At 41.3% G+C, this 13,712-nt stretch overlaps 1 protein-coding gene across 4 annotated transcripts; it reads right to left on the bottom strand.

Annotated features, from left to right (window-relative positions):
- Positions 1–1,200: 1,200 nt before the first annotated feature.
- LOC131231048 (uncharacterized) lies at positions 1,201–13,350 on the bottom strand. 4 transcript variants are annotated; one of them, XM_058227128.1, is made up of 7 exons: positions 13,016–13,350; positions 8,843–8,983; positions 8,635–8,724; positions 7,604–7,741; positions 6,650–6,748; positions 4,991–5,153; positions 1,201–2,076 (listed from the first exon to the last, which is right to left on the bottom strand). In XM_058227128.1, exons 1-7 carry the CDS (start codon positions 13,121–13,123, stop codon positions 1,301–1,303), a joined length of 1,515 nt encoding a protein of 504 aa, XP_058083111.1. In that variant the 5' UTR covers positions 13,124–13,350; the 3' UTR covers positions 1,201–1,300. The 4 variants fall into 4 exon arrangements, with proteins under 4 accessions (XP_058083111.1, XP_058083114.1, XP_058083112.1 ...); XM_058227131.1 differs by having other exon boundaries at positions 8,635–8,729; positions 13,016–13,349; XM_058227129.1 differs by having other exon boundaries at positions 5,003–5,153; positions 13,016–13,349.
- Between the last annotated feature and the right edge of the window lie 362 nt (positions 13,351–13,712).

Below are 13,712 nucleotides of genomic sequence, written 5' to 3'. Positions count from 1 at the left end.
TTGCGAAAGGCTTTTGCAGGAAATCCGCGTCCGGTGCTTAGAGTCTGACAACTAGGGCCCACGGTTCGTTATCCAGATCGTTGGTCTACCGTGTCCAACCATTTATGGACTATGCCTTGAAAGTCTTCTCACCAAGAGAATCTTAAACCTTTCGACCTTCAGTCAAAAGACAAACAATCAGGGAGAAAAATACAACAGCTGTCCACATCCAACTGAAAATAAAAATAAAAATTAATAATCCTAGGATGGTCCCATAGATCTAGGAGATTCCTGGCAAGCGGTCCATCCCAAGGGACCAATGGTCCGGATTCCCAACAAAAAGGAAGGTAGGAAGAGAGACTTAAAAGGCATTTGCGCTTTCATCTTTTTGTTTGCTTTGGTCTTAATTCTTCAAGCAAAAGGTCTCTCTGTTTGGGATTCCTTTCTCTCTTTCCTATTAGATTGTAGTTCATACCCCCAGACAAGAAAAGAGATGGTCTGATCAGCTACAATCTGCTGCATGGCGATTTGGCCCGCCAATATGTCACATTTGTAGGACACTCTAATCTGAAATAGATGGGCCTCACCATGAAGATTACTTGGCTAAAAAATTCAGCCAATCGATTCATTTAAGTGGGCCACACCTATAAGTCGAATTGATTATTTTCTTCGTGGTGGGGCCCATCAATATGTCACATTTGTAGGACATTCTATCCTGAAATAGGTGGGCCACACCATGAAGATTTACTTGGCTAAAAAATTCAGCCGATCGATTCATTTAAGTGCGCCACACCTGTACGTCAAGTTGAAACGTCAATCATCCATTGCTCACGCGACAATTATCCATTATTTTTTATGCTGTAGCCCACCTTATTTTCTTCAATGTGGGGCCCACCTTTTGCATGGGAGGATGGATGTCCTACAAGTAAGGTGGGAAAGATGGGGCTGCATACAGCTGAGTACAGCCACCATTACCCATCTTTCCCACCAATGTATCACCTGTGTAGGACATCTGAGAAAGTAAGGTGGACCCACACCATGAAGATCACCTGGGCAAAAAATCAGGTTGATCCACTCATCAGGTAGGCCACACTTTCAAAATCAATGGGACAGCAAACGGTGGCCCACCTAATAACTGGATCAGTCTGATTTTTGCAGCAGGTAATTCTCATGGTGTGGCCCACCTTTCGGCAAGGCTTAGGATCTCCTAGATACAACACCTTGGAGAAAGAAGGCAATTGAAAGTTCAAAATGCCTGTCTGATCATTTCTCCTCCCAAAAACGCCATAAGCAGCTGTCGTTGCCACGCCGGAAGAAAATCTTAGCTTGGAGTTTGGAGCCCAGCTGGTATCCGAGATTGGGCCACCCGTAGCTGCTGCTGGAAGTAGTCTTGGATTGCTAAATTATCATCCGCCACCGGAATTGCACCCGTAAGCATCTTGAATGCAAATTCAAGACATGGGTCCTGCCACAAATCCTCGGACGGAAATGTCAGCAGAGATTCTGGCTCTTCAGGTTTGAACTTTGCTTTTGGCACTTCCATTCCTTCAGTAGCACAAGGGGCAGTGTCCACTTCAGGCAAAGTGGGCCATTTTGACAATGGCCTACAAGATTGATCAGGGACTGTGGGCTCTGGTGCTGGGTCAGCTTTGAGACCAGCCAACCGTCTTGATGCCCGGCAAGGCAGAATGGTCTGTTTTTCAGCTCTGTGTTTCCTTGATTGGAGTGGTGGGGCCCTCTCTGTCTTGAACTTTTCCACCCCAAATTCCAACATCGACCTGTCTTCTGATTCCAACAGCGCTGCATTCTGTAATGAATTCTTATTATCCGGTTCCATCGACTGCTTCTCCCACAACATGATCTGTGATGAATTCTGATCAGCTGATTCCATTGACTGCTGCTCCCACAACACCTTGTGTTCATGTTCCAGCAGCGGCCTACTCTCCAATGGCTTACTATCTTTGAATTCTGATTGCTTCTTCTCATCCAATTTAAAAGGCTGCTTTTCCTGCTGGGTGGCTTGGGCGCCCCTCATTGCCTGCATTAAGTCATCAGCATCTCGAGGTGCGCACCAACTCGGCCCACTGCCATCCCAACCTGCAAGCTCAAAATCAGTAGCACTTCCGATGTAAGGTTAAGATGAACAAGCCCACATCATTCGCCACCGAAATGGCAGTGATTCAACGAAACCTCAAAATAGATGGATGGAAATTTAGATGGTCCAAATGTTGGGGCAAGCTGCCGATGGATGATAGCCAAAAATCACATGGATCAAATAATTCTAACAAGCCAATCCAATCAATTTCTGCTCATGGTTAGAAATGCCATGGTCAATGGTCCAAAATCGGATGGTTAAGATCTTCCGTTTAGTGTGATTTTCATGCAATGCTCCATCCAAAACAAGCCCCACGATTTGAGTGGTCCAGATCTCTAAAAACCCACATCATGTATATGTGGACAATTCACCACAACTATAAAATGCAATGACTTTTTCACCCAATTAAGAGACTTTTATCCTTGAAATTCTCTTTCCTTTATTCATCAACTAACAAGTGAAATGTCCATATGCAACATGTAAACAAACTTTTAAATACAAAGCTTTCTTTCCTACCCACATGTCACTCGCCTAGAACATCTGAGCCATGCAAAATACAGGCCATACCATAAAGTTCATTTGGGCCAAAACCTTAGATTGTCCACTTGCAGGCTATCCCATCAAAATCAATGGTTGCATTGATTGTTTGACTCAATCAATGATGTAGCCTACCTAATGAGTGAATTGGCCTGATTTTCACCACAGGTGATCTTGATCATGCGTTCGGTATTGAATGGTCAGATTTCTGTGTGAGTGATATGTTGGCGGGAAGAGACAATCAAGTTCATATACAACTTGTATCTAAACATTTCTCAAGCAATTTGTGGAGTACAGTTTTAGTAACAATAGGAGTGAAAAATGAGGAATTAGTTAAGATTGCTGACCAAGAAGTTTTCCAAAATGACCACTTTCGATTTCTTTGGTCAATCATTAATAAGAGTGGAGGGATTCGGAAGGATGTCTGCTGTTGAATTCAAACTGGCTGGAAGAAGTGTGCTTCTTGAGTTTATGATATCCTCATACCAATTGAATTGAATGGGAAGTTTTATGGCATCGCCATATGACCAACCATGCTTTATGCGATAGAAAAATGGGCAGTTACAGAACAACCATGTTCATAGGATGTGTGTAGCTGAAGTGAGGATGTTGAGATGGATGAGTGGCAAGATGAGGAATGACAGCATTAGAAATGAATTCATTTGAGTGAACTTCGGAGTAGCACGTGCTAAGGATTCAAATTTCTTCTTTTATTTCTTTTTATATTTTATAAAAAGATGAAATTAGATAATAAGATGAGGGAAAGTAGACTCAGATGGTTTTGTCATATGCGACGAAGACCAAGAACCGTGCGAGTTAGAAGTGAGTTGTCACAAGTTGGAGGCTCTAAATGGACGAAGGGGAGGCCCCAAAGGACTTGGATGGAGGCAGTAAGAAAAGACAGGATGATCTATAGTCTAATTGAAGTTATGGCCCTCAACAAAGTGGAATGGCGGAAAAGGATTCATGTAGCTGACCCGATAAGGCTTAGGTGACAATGATGATAGGTACGAAATCACTACAAAGATAGGGTGGGCCTCAAAATACTGGGTCTCTCATATCAAATAAAATTGGAGCTTAAAAGCCTATTGGACTACCCAGCTATTGACAGTCTAGCTGAATTTCTTACAGGATCACCTTAGTGAAAATGACCATACTACACTTGGTTTGAGCCCATTTCTCTATTGAACAATGGCTGGCCTTTAAAGCCGAATTGGTGTACGTAGCCCATGAAGAGTATGATGGTTGCTATGTGTGCACTAAAAAAATCATACATTTGGCATATAAGCAATTCAGAGCTTCAAAGCCCATGTCGTGTGCATGCTACAGGTTTGCCAGCATGGCACATTCGTGAGAGATCTAATCCATCCATCAAGCTTGTCTTACCTTCTATGTGTTTCCCAAAATAAAATTTGCTCTAATCAGTATGTAAGCCCTGAATTAAAAACATGCAGATGGGTTAAAAAACTTCAGCCAAGTTTTTCAGATCCATACATATGTTTTGCAAACTGTTGCCGACCTGACCATTGGATTGACCTGATTCTTGGGATAGGGCATCAATATAGTGTTGTCATTCTAATGGATAGATTGGATCTGTACTTATCTGGCCATGTTGGCATATTTGTGACATGTACATGAACTTTATTGCACACTTGAGTGGGCCTAGCAAAGCTTAGTAACTCAAATTAAGCTGTCCAAATTGTGGTTTAAGATAGATTAAATATCATAAATTACAATGATTTAATTTCCTAACTGGCTGTTTAGTTAATATTTAATCAATACTTGAAATGAGAAATAGTCAATCATACGAATTCAACAAACAAATGCCTATTAATTGGAGGTTGTGATTATCCAATCAATCTTATTTTGCAATGATGAACTAGGGGTGCAACTTGGACGGGTTGGGTCAGGTTGAGGGTCAACCTGTGCTCGATCCCACCTTGAGAGGACCCAATCAGCGACCCAACCCAACATAGATTACAACCCAAAGTGCCCAACCTGAACCCAACCAAATTCCTGTATACTCAAACCTAAACCAACCCAGACCCGACCCAACCCAAATGCATGTGATTATATGTGATTATTCCCAGCCCAACTTGACCAACCTGAATTTGCTCAACCCGAACCCAACCCAGTTTAAAACTGGGTTAGAGTTTTCCAACCATAACCTGACCCAAGGACCCTGACAACCTGACCAAACCAACCCAAACTCTGGTTGGGTCAGTCAGGCTTGCAGCCCTATGATGAGCCATCCAATTTGGGTCCCACAACTTGGATGGTTTAATTTAAGGTAAGCCATGTACAATTTCTAAGTGCCAGTGCATCGACCATCACACTCTGCTCTTCCAAAGGGAGTTATAAGGAAGTTTCGAACATTACACTGATTAATACCATGGTTAGTAAGTTGTAGTGGCCGCTCTTCCCAAAGCATTCCGCTAATCTGTTGTGACATCCTTCCATCCGAAATCAAGCTATAGCTCCCCAAAAGGCATCTCCTTACTGTGGTATTTGCTAATTTCTGTCTTTCGGCTCCACTAGGAGGCTGAGAGAAGTACAAAACCAAAACGTAAAAGCCATTAGAATCCATTAGTTTTTAATTGTAAATTCACGAGGTGGCCCACATGCAAAATGGGTCCTAAATAGGGGCTCCGCATGGATGTACAAGCATGATGGTATTCAAAATACAGTGATATTATGGCTGTAGTGACCATTACATAATGGTAACACTGGTGCCTGTTATGCGATATGAGGCCGTAACGTCTTATTTGGAAGGAAAAAAAAAAAGTCCTGTGGGCCAATATGAAGCTGATACATTTTTTCCTTTAAATTTTTTTTTGACCATTGCAGGGCCGTTATGGCTGCTTGCTAAGGCTATCATTACAGTTATTGAATACCTTGAGTCAAGCATACATGTTCAAAGCATTGGCAATATCGAAATGAGACCATCTGATAATTAAATTTCATGAAGATAATTGCCGCAATCACCACTAGTGCAGTGCAATTAAGTGATATAAGATCCTCAACCCAAGGAGCACTAAATGCTTGAATTTCCAATTCTCACAAGTGGAGCCCATTGGTTCATTGACCCAGACCATTGGTCTGTTGGGCCCCACCATGCATCCTGAAAATCTCCTAAAAAGACATTACAGCCTTTCAACTTGTGGCATACCAATAGTTCAGAAGAGAATGACAGCAAAGATCCACATTCAAATTAAGTCCAAGATAGGACCTAGTTCAAAAACTCGACTCGACTTGCTTTTATTTGACTCAATTCAATATCTAGTAATTAATTGAATAATATTTATAAATATTTTACCTAGTTGTATCAAGATAAAATATGAAAATTTCAAGGAATATCAAATAGATAGCACTTGTGTGCTAGGTTTCTATGCCAAATCACCTCAAAAGATTCCAGGTTCAATTATTGCCTCCTAACTTTCATAACGACATGATTTTCCAACATGTGACTTGCTTCAAGTCGTTGCGAGTAGCGTTGAGTTGACCGAGTCATCAAGTCAAGTCAACGAGTGACCGAGTCAACTCAAGTCAAGACCGAGTTCCATGGCGACCCAGGTGAAAAATCTTGTTGAGACTCAAGTCGGCTCAGCCAAGTCTGGAGCTGAGTCACCGAGTTTTAGAACCATGAGATAGGATAGGGTCCTCCGATCTAAGGGTTTTGGGGCAGGTTCCACGGTGGATGGCACACAACAGACCAATGATCTGTGGTTACCGAACTGTGCGTCCAACATTTTGGAACTGAAAACACAATCATATCATGAAAAATCTTGACTCAGAAACCTTATAATTCCATGTGGAAGTACCCACCGGCTATCAATATAGAATTAAAAAAAAAAAAAAACACAATTTAATATTGTCATCCTAGAAATGGAAGCAATTTGGCAATATTTGGAATCGAGAAATCAACTTCAGCAGCTCATCAAAACAAGTATGCACCAAAAATCAGAACCCAATCTGAAGCAGAAAATGAAAGAAATGTGGAAAAGAAAAGGGAAAGCTTAGCATTGTAGAAGTTGGTACCGTGACTATTTGGAATCCGTCCATCGAAAATCTCTTTTCAAATTTGGTTTCCACATTCCACCATGGAGGCAGGCAGGTCAGTGAACTTCCCATAGTGCACTGAATAATCAGGAATTTTCAGTAGTGGAGAGATGGTGTTCCAAAGAAGAGTATTTGTAGGGTCTCTATGCATAGGGACATAGTGTAATGATGGTCCCAAATTTGCACAATTGGGGCCCATAGTTTGGTGACAAATGCCATTTATCTGATGGATCCTACTGCGGATGGTGGAAACCCAAAAGATCTCCCAAATTCGGAAATCCTATCACTCTAATCTTTGCCCTTTTTTTTTTTTTTCTCGGACAGTTGTTTGCTTTGGCTGTTTGTCCCGGTGTGAAAATGCCCCTGTATTAATCAGCCCGGATGAGGAGTCTCGAACACGAGACCTCCCGCTCTGATACCACTTTGATATAGGACAATTAACCACTTGCTCTAAAAGCCTGAACTGATAAAGCATGGCGAATTAATCCCTTCATCTCATAACCCAGGGCCCACATCCCATGGGTTAGGACCTCAGCGCCGAACTCCCCTCATGGGCCCCACATCTCATGGGTACCGCCTCACACAGGCCGCCTACCCCGAGCATGCCCCTACATCCCACAGGCAACCCCGCTCGAGCCCTGTGTGAAAATGCCCCTACATTATTTTTGTTTACCAAACACCACATATTGGGCCCTTCTTGGGAAGGATCTTTCTTTTTCATTCTAGATTACACCATATGCTATGCAACCCATCAGATAAATATCAAATTGCTAAACCATGGCCTCACTTGTAAAGATCAGATGCATCAGAACGCTACACACATCTTGCTGAATTAGGATCAATTAATGCACATCTAGTGAAAAATGAATAATGTAAGTGCATAAATATGTTGTAACAAAAATAATAAAGTTCAGAAGTTTGAGAAATGCAAACATTGTTGTCTGTGGAGAGCAATCTTATGCTTTTTTTCTTCCTTCTGGGTGTTTGTCTGCCACGCTTTCCAGTCTCAAGATAGCGAAAAATGTCTTGCTTGGAATAGAATTTGTATCCATCTATTGGGTCAATGTAACACTACGAAAAGGCACAAACAGCCATTAGTAGTTTTAATAGATTCTTCTTCTTCTTCTTCTTCTTCTTCTTTGGCTTCAACAAGCATTTTGATCTTACCAGTCCTACCAGGCTGGACCTTTTGAAAATTTTAATTTTGTTTGGCCAAGGCCGGGCCAATTACAGCCCTACTGAGTGACCAGTGTCAAGTAAAAAGGATTTCTAAGATGAGAGAGCCTTTTAAGGAATATCTTACACCCATCCTTTTCTTATACATGCAACCTACTCTATAATGTGTATTACATAGAAAAAGGGGCGCTTTCAGTAAAAACAAGATTGTTCAAACACAACTCACTGGGTGGTAAAATTAACATCCACCTTGTGTATCCAACCAACATTTCATGTCTGTATGAAATCTGAGCTGTCCAGAAGGTAGGCCCCACTTTGAAGATCACTTGGGACAAAAATCAGGCCAGGCCACACTGATCATCACAAACAATGATGTAAGGCTGTCAATCATTTTTTTTCTTCGTTTGGCCTTCCCAATGAATGGACGTATCTTGATGTTTGAGCCTAATTATCTTAAAGGCAGGGCCCACCTTTTGGATGGTTCTGATGTCATCCACATGAAACACGCTGGTCATATCACTCAAGGGAAGGTGGAGAATTACTTTACCTTCCAGGGACATGTATTTCAGAACTCCATCCAAAACATTATTCGTGCAAGTGATGATAGCACTGCTTATGGGTATCATGGGCATGGATATCATAGGCCCATTTTCATGTGAGCCGTGCATCTGTACTTCATCACCAAGTGCACCATGAAACCAAAAGCTGGCCCACCAAATGTTGAAACAAGCATAAAAATAGAAGGCACTGAAAAAAACTAAAATTCTCTAGTTAAATATCCATCATACCTTGTATCTGGATCCTAGTCTTCTACCTTTCTTTCGGGTTTTGATCTCCACAGTCCAGCCCATAGGCAACCATTTTGGTGAACCTTCCATCTGCACTAGAAGCTTGTAAATAACTCAGATAATCCACAACTTGAACTAAAAACATGGGTTGAAACTTGAAAGTATCTAAGAACAAGGGATACGAAAGAAGCATAAACTTCAAACTTACTGGCACAGACATCGTTGGCACAGATATAGTTGGCACAGACATCGGTTGGGACATGAGCTTGCCGGGCTTTCCTTTTGCAAGATAGCGAAGGACCTCGTCCTTGGAACGGAATTTGCATTGCATTGTTGGGTCAATGTAGTACTACAAACCCACAAGTAGAAAAAGAAAAAGAAAAAAAAGTCTTAGTCATTATTGTTAGAGTAATCGGCGATCATACGTATGACTATTTAATTCTACGGTTCTTTTAAATGATCAAGTAGTTTATGTTTCTCTATAACTCTACTATATGTAATGCCAATAGCTTTGGACAGTTTTTCCCTCACAATTAGTCTTCACAGCATTGGTTAAGAGAGGGTAAATTCATCATAAACATGTACCTGCTTGGCAAGGAATGGTTGAGATTTTACTGCACAAGGGACGGCATAGATTGCACTTGCTTCCTTTCAATTCTTTTAATGTGTGTATCATGCACCAACCTCTCCACATGTAGCCCCAGGTGAAGCTAGGGAGACCGTGCAACAAACGAATGACTTGAGAGATCGGAGACAAATTGAAAGCTAAGCAGTCGTAATTCTAGAGATCTGTTGGGAAAAAATAGAGATGTCTTTTATGTTACCAATTTCCACCGTGTACATATGTTACGTAGGCTTAGGACATCAGCCTAAAAAATTAGCCGGATCAGGGACTTGAGTGAGCCATAACAAGGAAAAATATTAGATCGTTCACCCACCATTCCCTTCTGTCTCCCTATAGCATGCATGTACGTATATTCCTCTCTCTCTCTCTCTCTAGCACCTTAGTAGGAAATAGTACTTACTGCAATCATCTTGAATGTGCGCGGCCGTAAGAGGTATGCTACAATGCATTTGACATGCTGCTGCAGGATATGTCAGGCCTCAGCCGGTGGAAGTAGTGCCATATTTCAATGATCACAGCCATATGATCAAAACCGTTTAGCATGGGCTCTTCTTAACCATTGTATAGTGGGCCATTGATTGAAATTTTAGGATCCTCTAATCTTGAAGATTTTTGAGGCAACCACTATCGGTTGTGTTTCTCATTAGATCAACGATTTGGATCATCAAATGGCCATGGTCCCATCATATCCTATAAAAATAGATGGGGCTTAGTGCTCGGTTGTAAGATAGGCTTGAAGCCACCTTGACAAATATTGCCATGATTTTGAAAACCCCACTATTCAATGATATATTCATGAAAGCCCAACCAAATGATATAATCATGGTAATATCATGAGATTTTTAAAATATCAACAAGCTTTGATTTTTCTCGATCTTGTCGCAAATTTATTGCATTAATAATCTTAATTTTATTAAAGTTTTTAAGTAAATCATTACATGTTTTAAAGGATTTTATTTTATTTTTTAATGGCATGCCGCCTATTGCTTGGCCTAATTAAACGAACCCGCCCCCAAAAAATTTTAATTTTGCTTTAGATGTCAGCACCCACATTTTGAGGGCATCTTTATTTTTTAGCCCTTTCTGCCTATTTCTTAAAAATGACAAAAATAGCCCTAAGAATTGGTAACCAAGTGCATCATAGGAACCACAAAAACAGGGTTCTTTCTCTTTTGTATACTTATCATCGTCAACCGTTTCATTTTGATAGTTTCTTCGATTACATGGATTATAACTATTTGTGGCAATGATTTGGACAAGTCAAAAAGTACTTGGATATTGATCTAGATCTTTCCAAGATGGTGATTGTTATCTAGACTGTTCAACATAAGGTGGTCTGTTATTTAGACATTTAAAAGTAGGTGGACAACTATCTAGACCATTCAAATTTATGTGGACAATGATCTGGACCATTCCAACTTGGTGAATAGTGATCTAGACCATTCAAAAGTGGGTGAGTAATGATTTGGACCATTCCAAGAGACATTGATATGGACTAATCCTACCATCAATACATGCAATGATATGACCATTTCTTAGGGGTATTTTCTTCATTGTTAGGAATGGGCTAATTGGACATAACTTATATCTGAGGAGAAGCTGTGAAATAAAGAGACTACTCAAAATATGGGTGTTGATGTATAAAGATAAATTTTTTGGGCGCCTCCATCTAATTAGTAATTGTGCCAAAAAAGGGTGGTGTTTCATAAAAATCCTACTTTAATAATTAAAAATATTTACTTATAATAAAGAGGAGAATGTCTCCAGTCCAACTGGTGGGGCCACATGTTATGGTCCACTCGTTTCATAACTTCCAACCTTTAACGTCCGTGCACATCCAATCCGTTCAATCGGTTGGCCTCCTCATAAGGATTTTCTTAGCCAAAATTCAGTTAAATCCACTCATCGAATGGACCAAACTTGTATTTTTCTATTTATCAATGCCTAGAAATGATTTTTATATTTTAGCCCACCTGTAGTAGATGATCCCCATGATGGGCCAACATATTGTTAGGATTGGATGGTGCATTCACTTAATAGGTTGGAAGTTATACACTAGGTGGGCCACAACTTGTGGTCCAACCAGTTGGACTTGATACCTTCTAAAAAAAGAGATATGCCCAAGTGCTCTCCAAGCATTGTAAGTTATACTGTTCCTAGTTGCATTGGGACACTTAGGAAGTTCAATCCATCCATCTAGACAGTTCATTAGGTTCAACACACATATCATGGGCTACCGTGCAAAAATCACACCAATCTGACAAATATGAACCATTTGATCAGTGGTCTTTAATATGGATGGTCGTGATAATTTACTCAAAAAATAGGCCCAATTGACAAAGTGATCCATCTATTTATTAGGCCCACCATGAACTGCTTATGATTCTAAAGAATAACTTTAATTAGGCAATTGTAAACATCCCATACATGACCTTGAAAACAGATGGCTGTAGAAAATAAGGCCAAATCAAAGGTAGATTGGATCATCCGATCAGCATGATTTCTGAATGGTAGCCTATGAAATGTGCTCTGGACTTAATGGACGGATCAGATCGATTGACTGGACTATTGAAGTGAACCAATGCAACTAGGGGCACTATAGTTTACAGTGCCCTGAGAGCACTGGAACATTTCTCCATAATAAATACTTTTAAATATTTTTTATTTTCAATATATGGACCAGATCCCCCACACGTGTCCCTAGCTGGCACATGTGACCGTGAGTATGTTTCTTATTCCACCAACTTCATGACCAAACATACTCGCGCAACTTCCTTAAAACGGTTCTCTGCCTCAAGTAACTGCTTTTATACGAAACACGTCATCCAGCAATTAAAAAAAAAAAGGAAAAAAACGAACCACGTGCAAACTGCGAACGCGAGATCAACGGCTCAGATCGCAGTAGTTCGATTATTGTTGTGGATGTCAGAGTGTCAGTCAGACACGTATATTTTAAATAGATTTTTGAGTATGCGTCAGAAATAGTAAGTTCAGTCACACACGTGGATGCAAGGAGCACGAGTGAAATATCAGAGCCGCCCATTAGGCAATACCCAGAGCATAGATGGCTGATGTGATCATCAGGTGGGCCACATATGTATGAAGAATTCGGACCCTTAGCTAATTCATCTCAACCGTTCATTTTTTTTAACTCGTTCACCTGAGGATTATTACAATCTCGTTTTAAAGATTTGGCATCTATACAGTGGGAATCGTCTGATGAGTGGCTCCGATCTAAAACACGCTTTCTCGTTTACACGTGCGAAGCGAGTTTGCACTTGGCGCTCTTCAAAATAGAGAGACGATGCGGTTTTAGAAATGGCAAGGGACTGACCCGTACCGCTCGCCTTATATCTGCCCCACGACGTGATAATCCGAACCGTTCATCTAGAAGCTCCAACCATTAATGATCCGTTAAAAAGTTTCACTTTTCTGGATCTGATTTGTACGGACATTGAGGTTTTTGCCGTGTGGGCCATTTACGGTGGGAAGCTCTAGATGAACGGTCAGGATCATTACATAGTGGCGATCCTCCACAGCATTTTCCCCATCAGCCCTACTCCTTGATAATCCAGACCGTTGATCTAGAAGCTCCCACCTAGATGGGCGCATGCCAGAAATCTCACTTCCGAACGGTTAGGATCACGTGGACAACGAATTCTTTTCCATGTGGACCACCTACGGTGGGACCTTCTAAAAGAACGGTCTGGATTGGAAAACATGGTGGCGATCCTCAGCATTTTCCTATCGGATTACCTTGTCTTTGGCTCCAGCTGAGAAACCGCCCTTCCTCGTACGGACCTCCACAATCCAGCCGTCCGGCAGCCATTCAGGCGACTCCTCGGCCGAAATTTCCGAAGGCATCTGACTTCTCAGGCGAAATCACCACCGGAATCTGACGCCCGCCTGATCGTCTTCGCTACCGTCCGTCTCACGAGAAATGGAAATCATCTTTTGCAAGAGTTCTGGTTCTTAAGTAGCTGAGGAAAGGGATTTCAGATTCAGGTTTTCCGACATTTCGAGTCTCGGGATTCGGGACACGTACCGATACGTGTCGGAGGATTTTCTCCTACTGGAGAAAAGAGTCGAGAGAGAGAGAATGAGGAGCGTGGAGTGTTTGGCTGAAGGTGGTGCTTTTGTACTGAGGGAATCTATGGTACACGAGTCGCGTCTTCGCGCAACATACGCGCGTAATTTCTAACCAGTATGGCCCATCCTTCGGCAATCTACACCGTTGATTTGTTGTTATTCACCGTTGATGGACTACGAAATCCAAAAATTTCATACATAGGATAAGTATAATCGTTTGATTTGTAGTCTGCATAAAAAAAAGTCCAATTCGTCTGAAAAAAAAAGTGTCATTTCGTTAATCTTCGGTGATTTTATGGAAGTGCACTATTGACGGTGAGATGCAACAGACTAACGGTCTGGATTACCGTATACTTGGCCCAGT

Source organism: Magnolia sinica, chromosome 17 (genome assembly GCF_029962835.1).
Source record: "Magnolia sinica isolate HGM2019 chromosome 17, MsV1, whole genome shotgun sequence".
In the NCBI taxonomy this organism is placed as follows: Eukaryota; Viridiplantae; Streptophyta; class Magnoliopsida; order Magnoliales; family Magnoliaceae; genus Magnolia; species Magnolia sinica.
The sequence above is the reverse complement of the archived record's forward strand: the minus strand, read 5'-3'. Positions and strand labels throughout refer to the sequence as shown.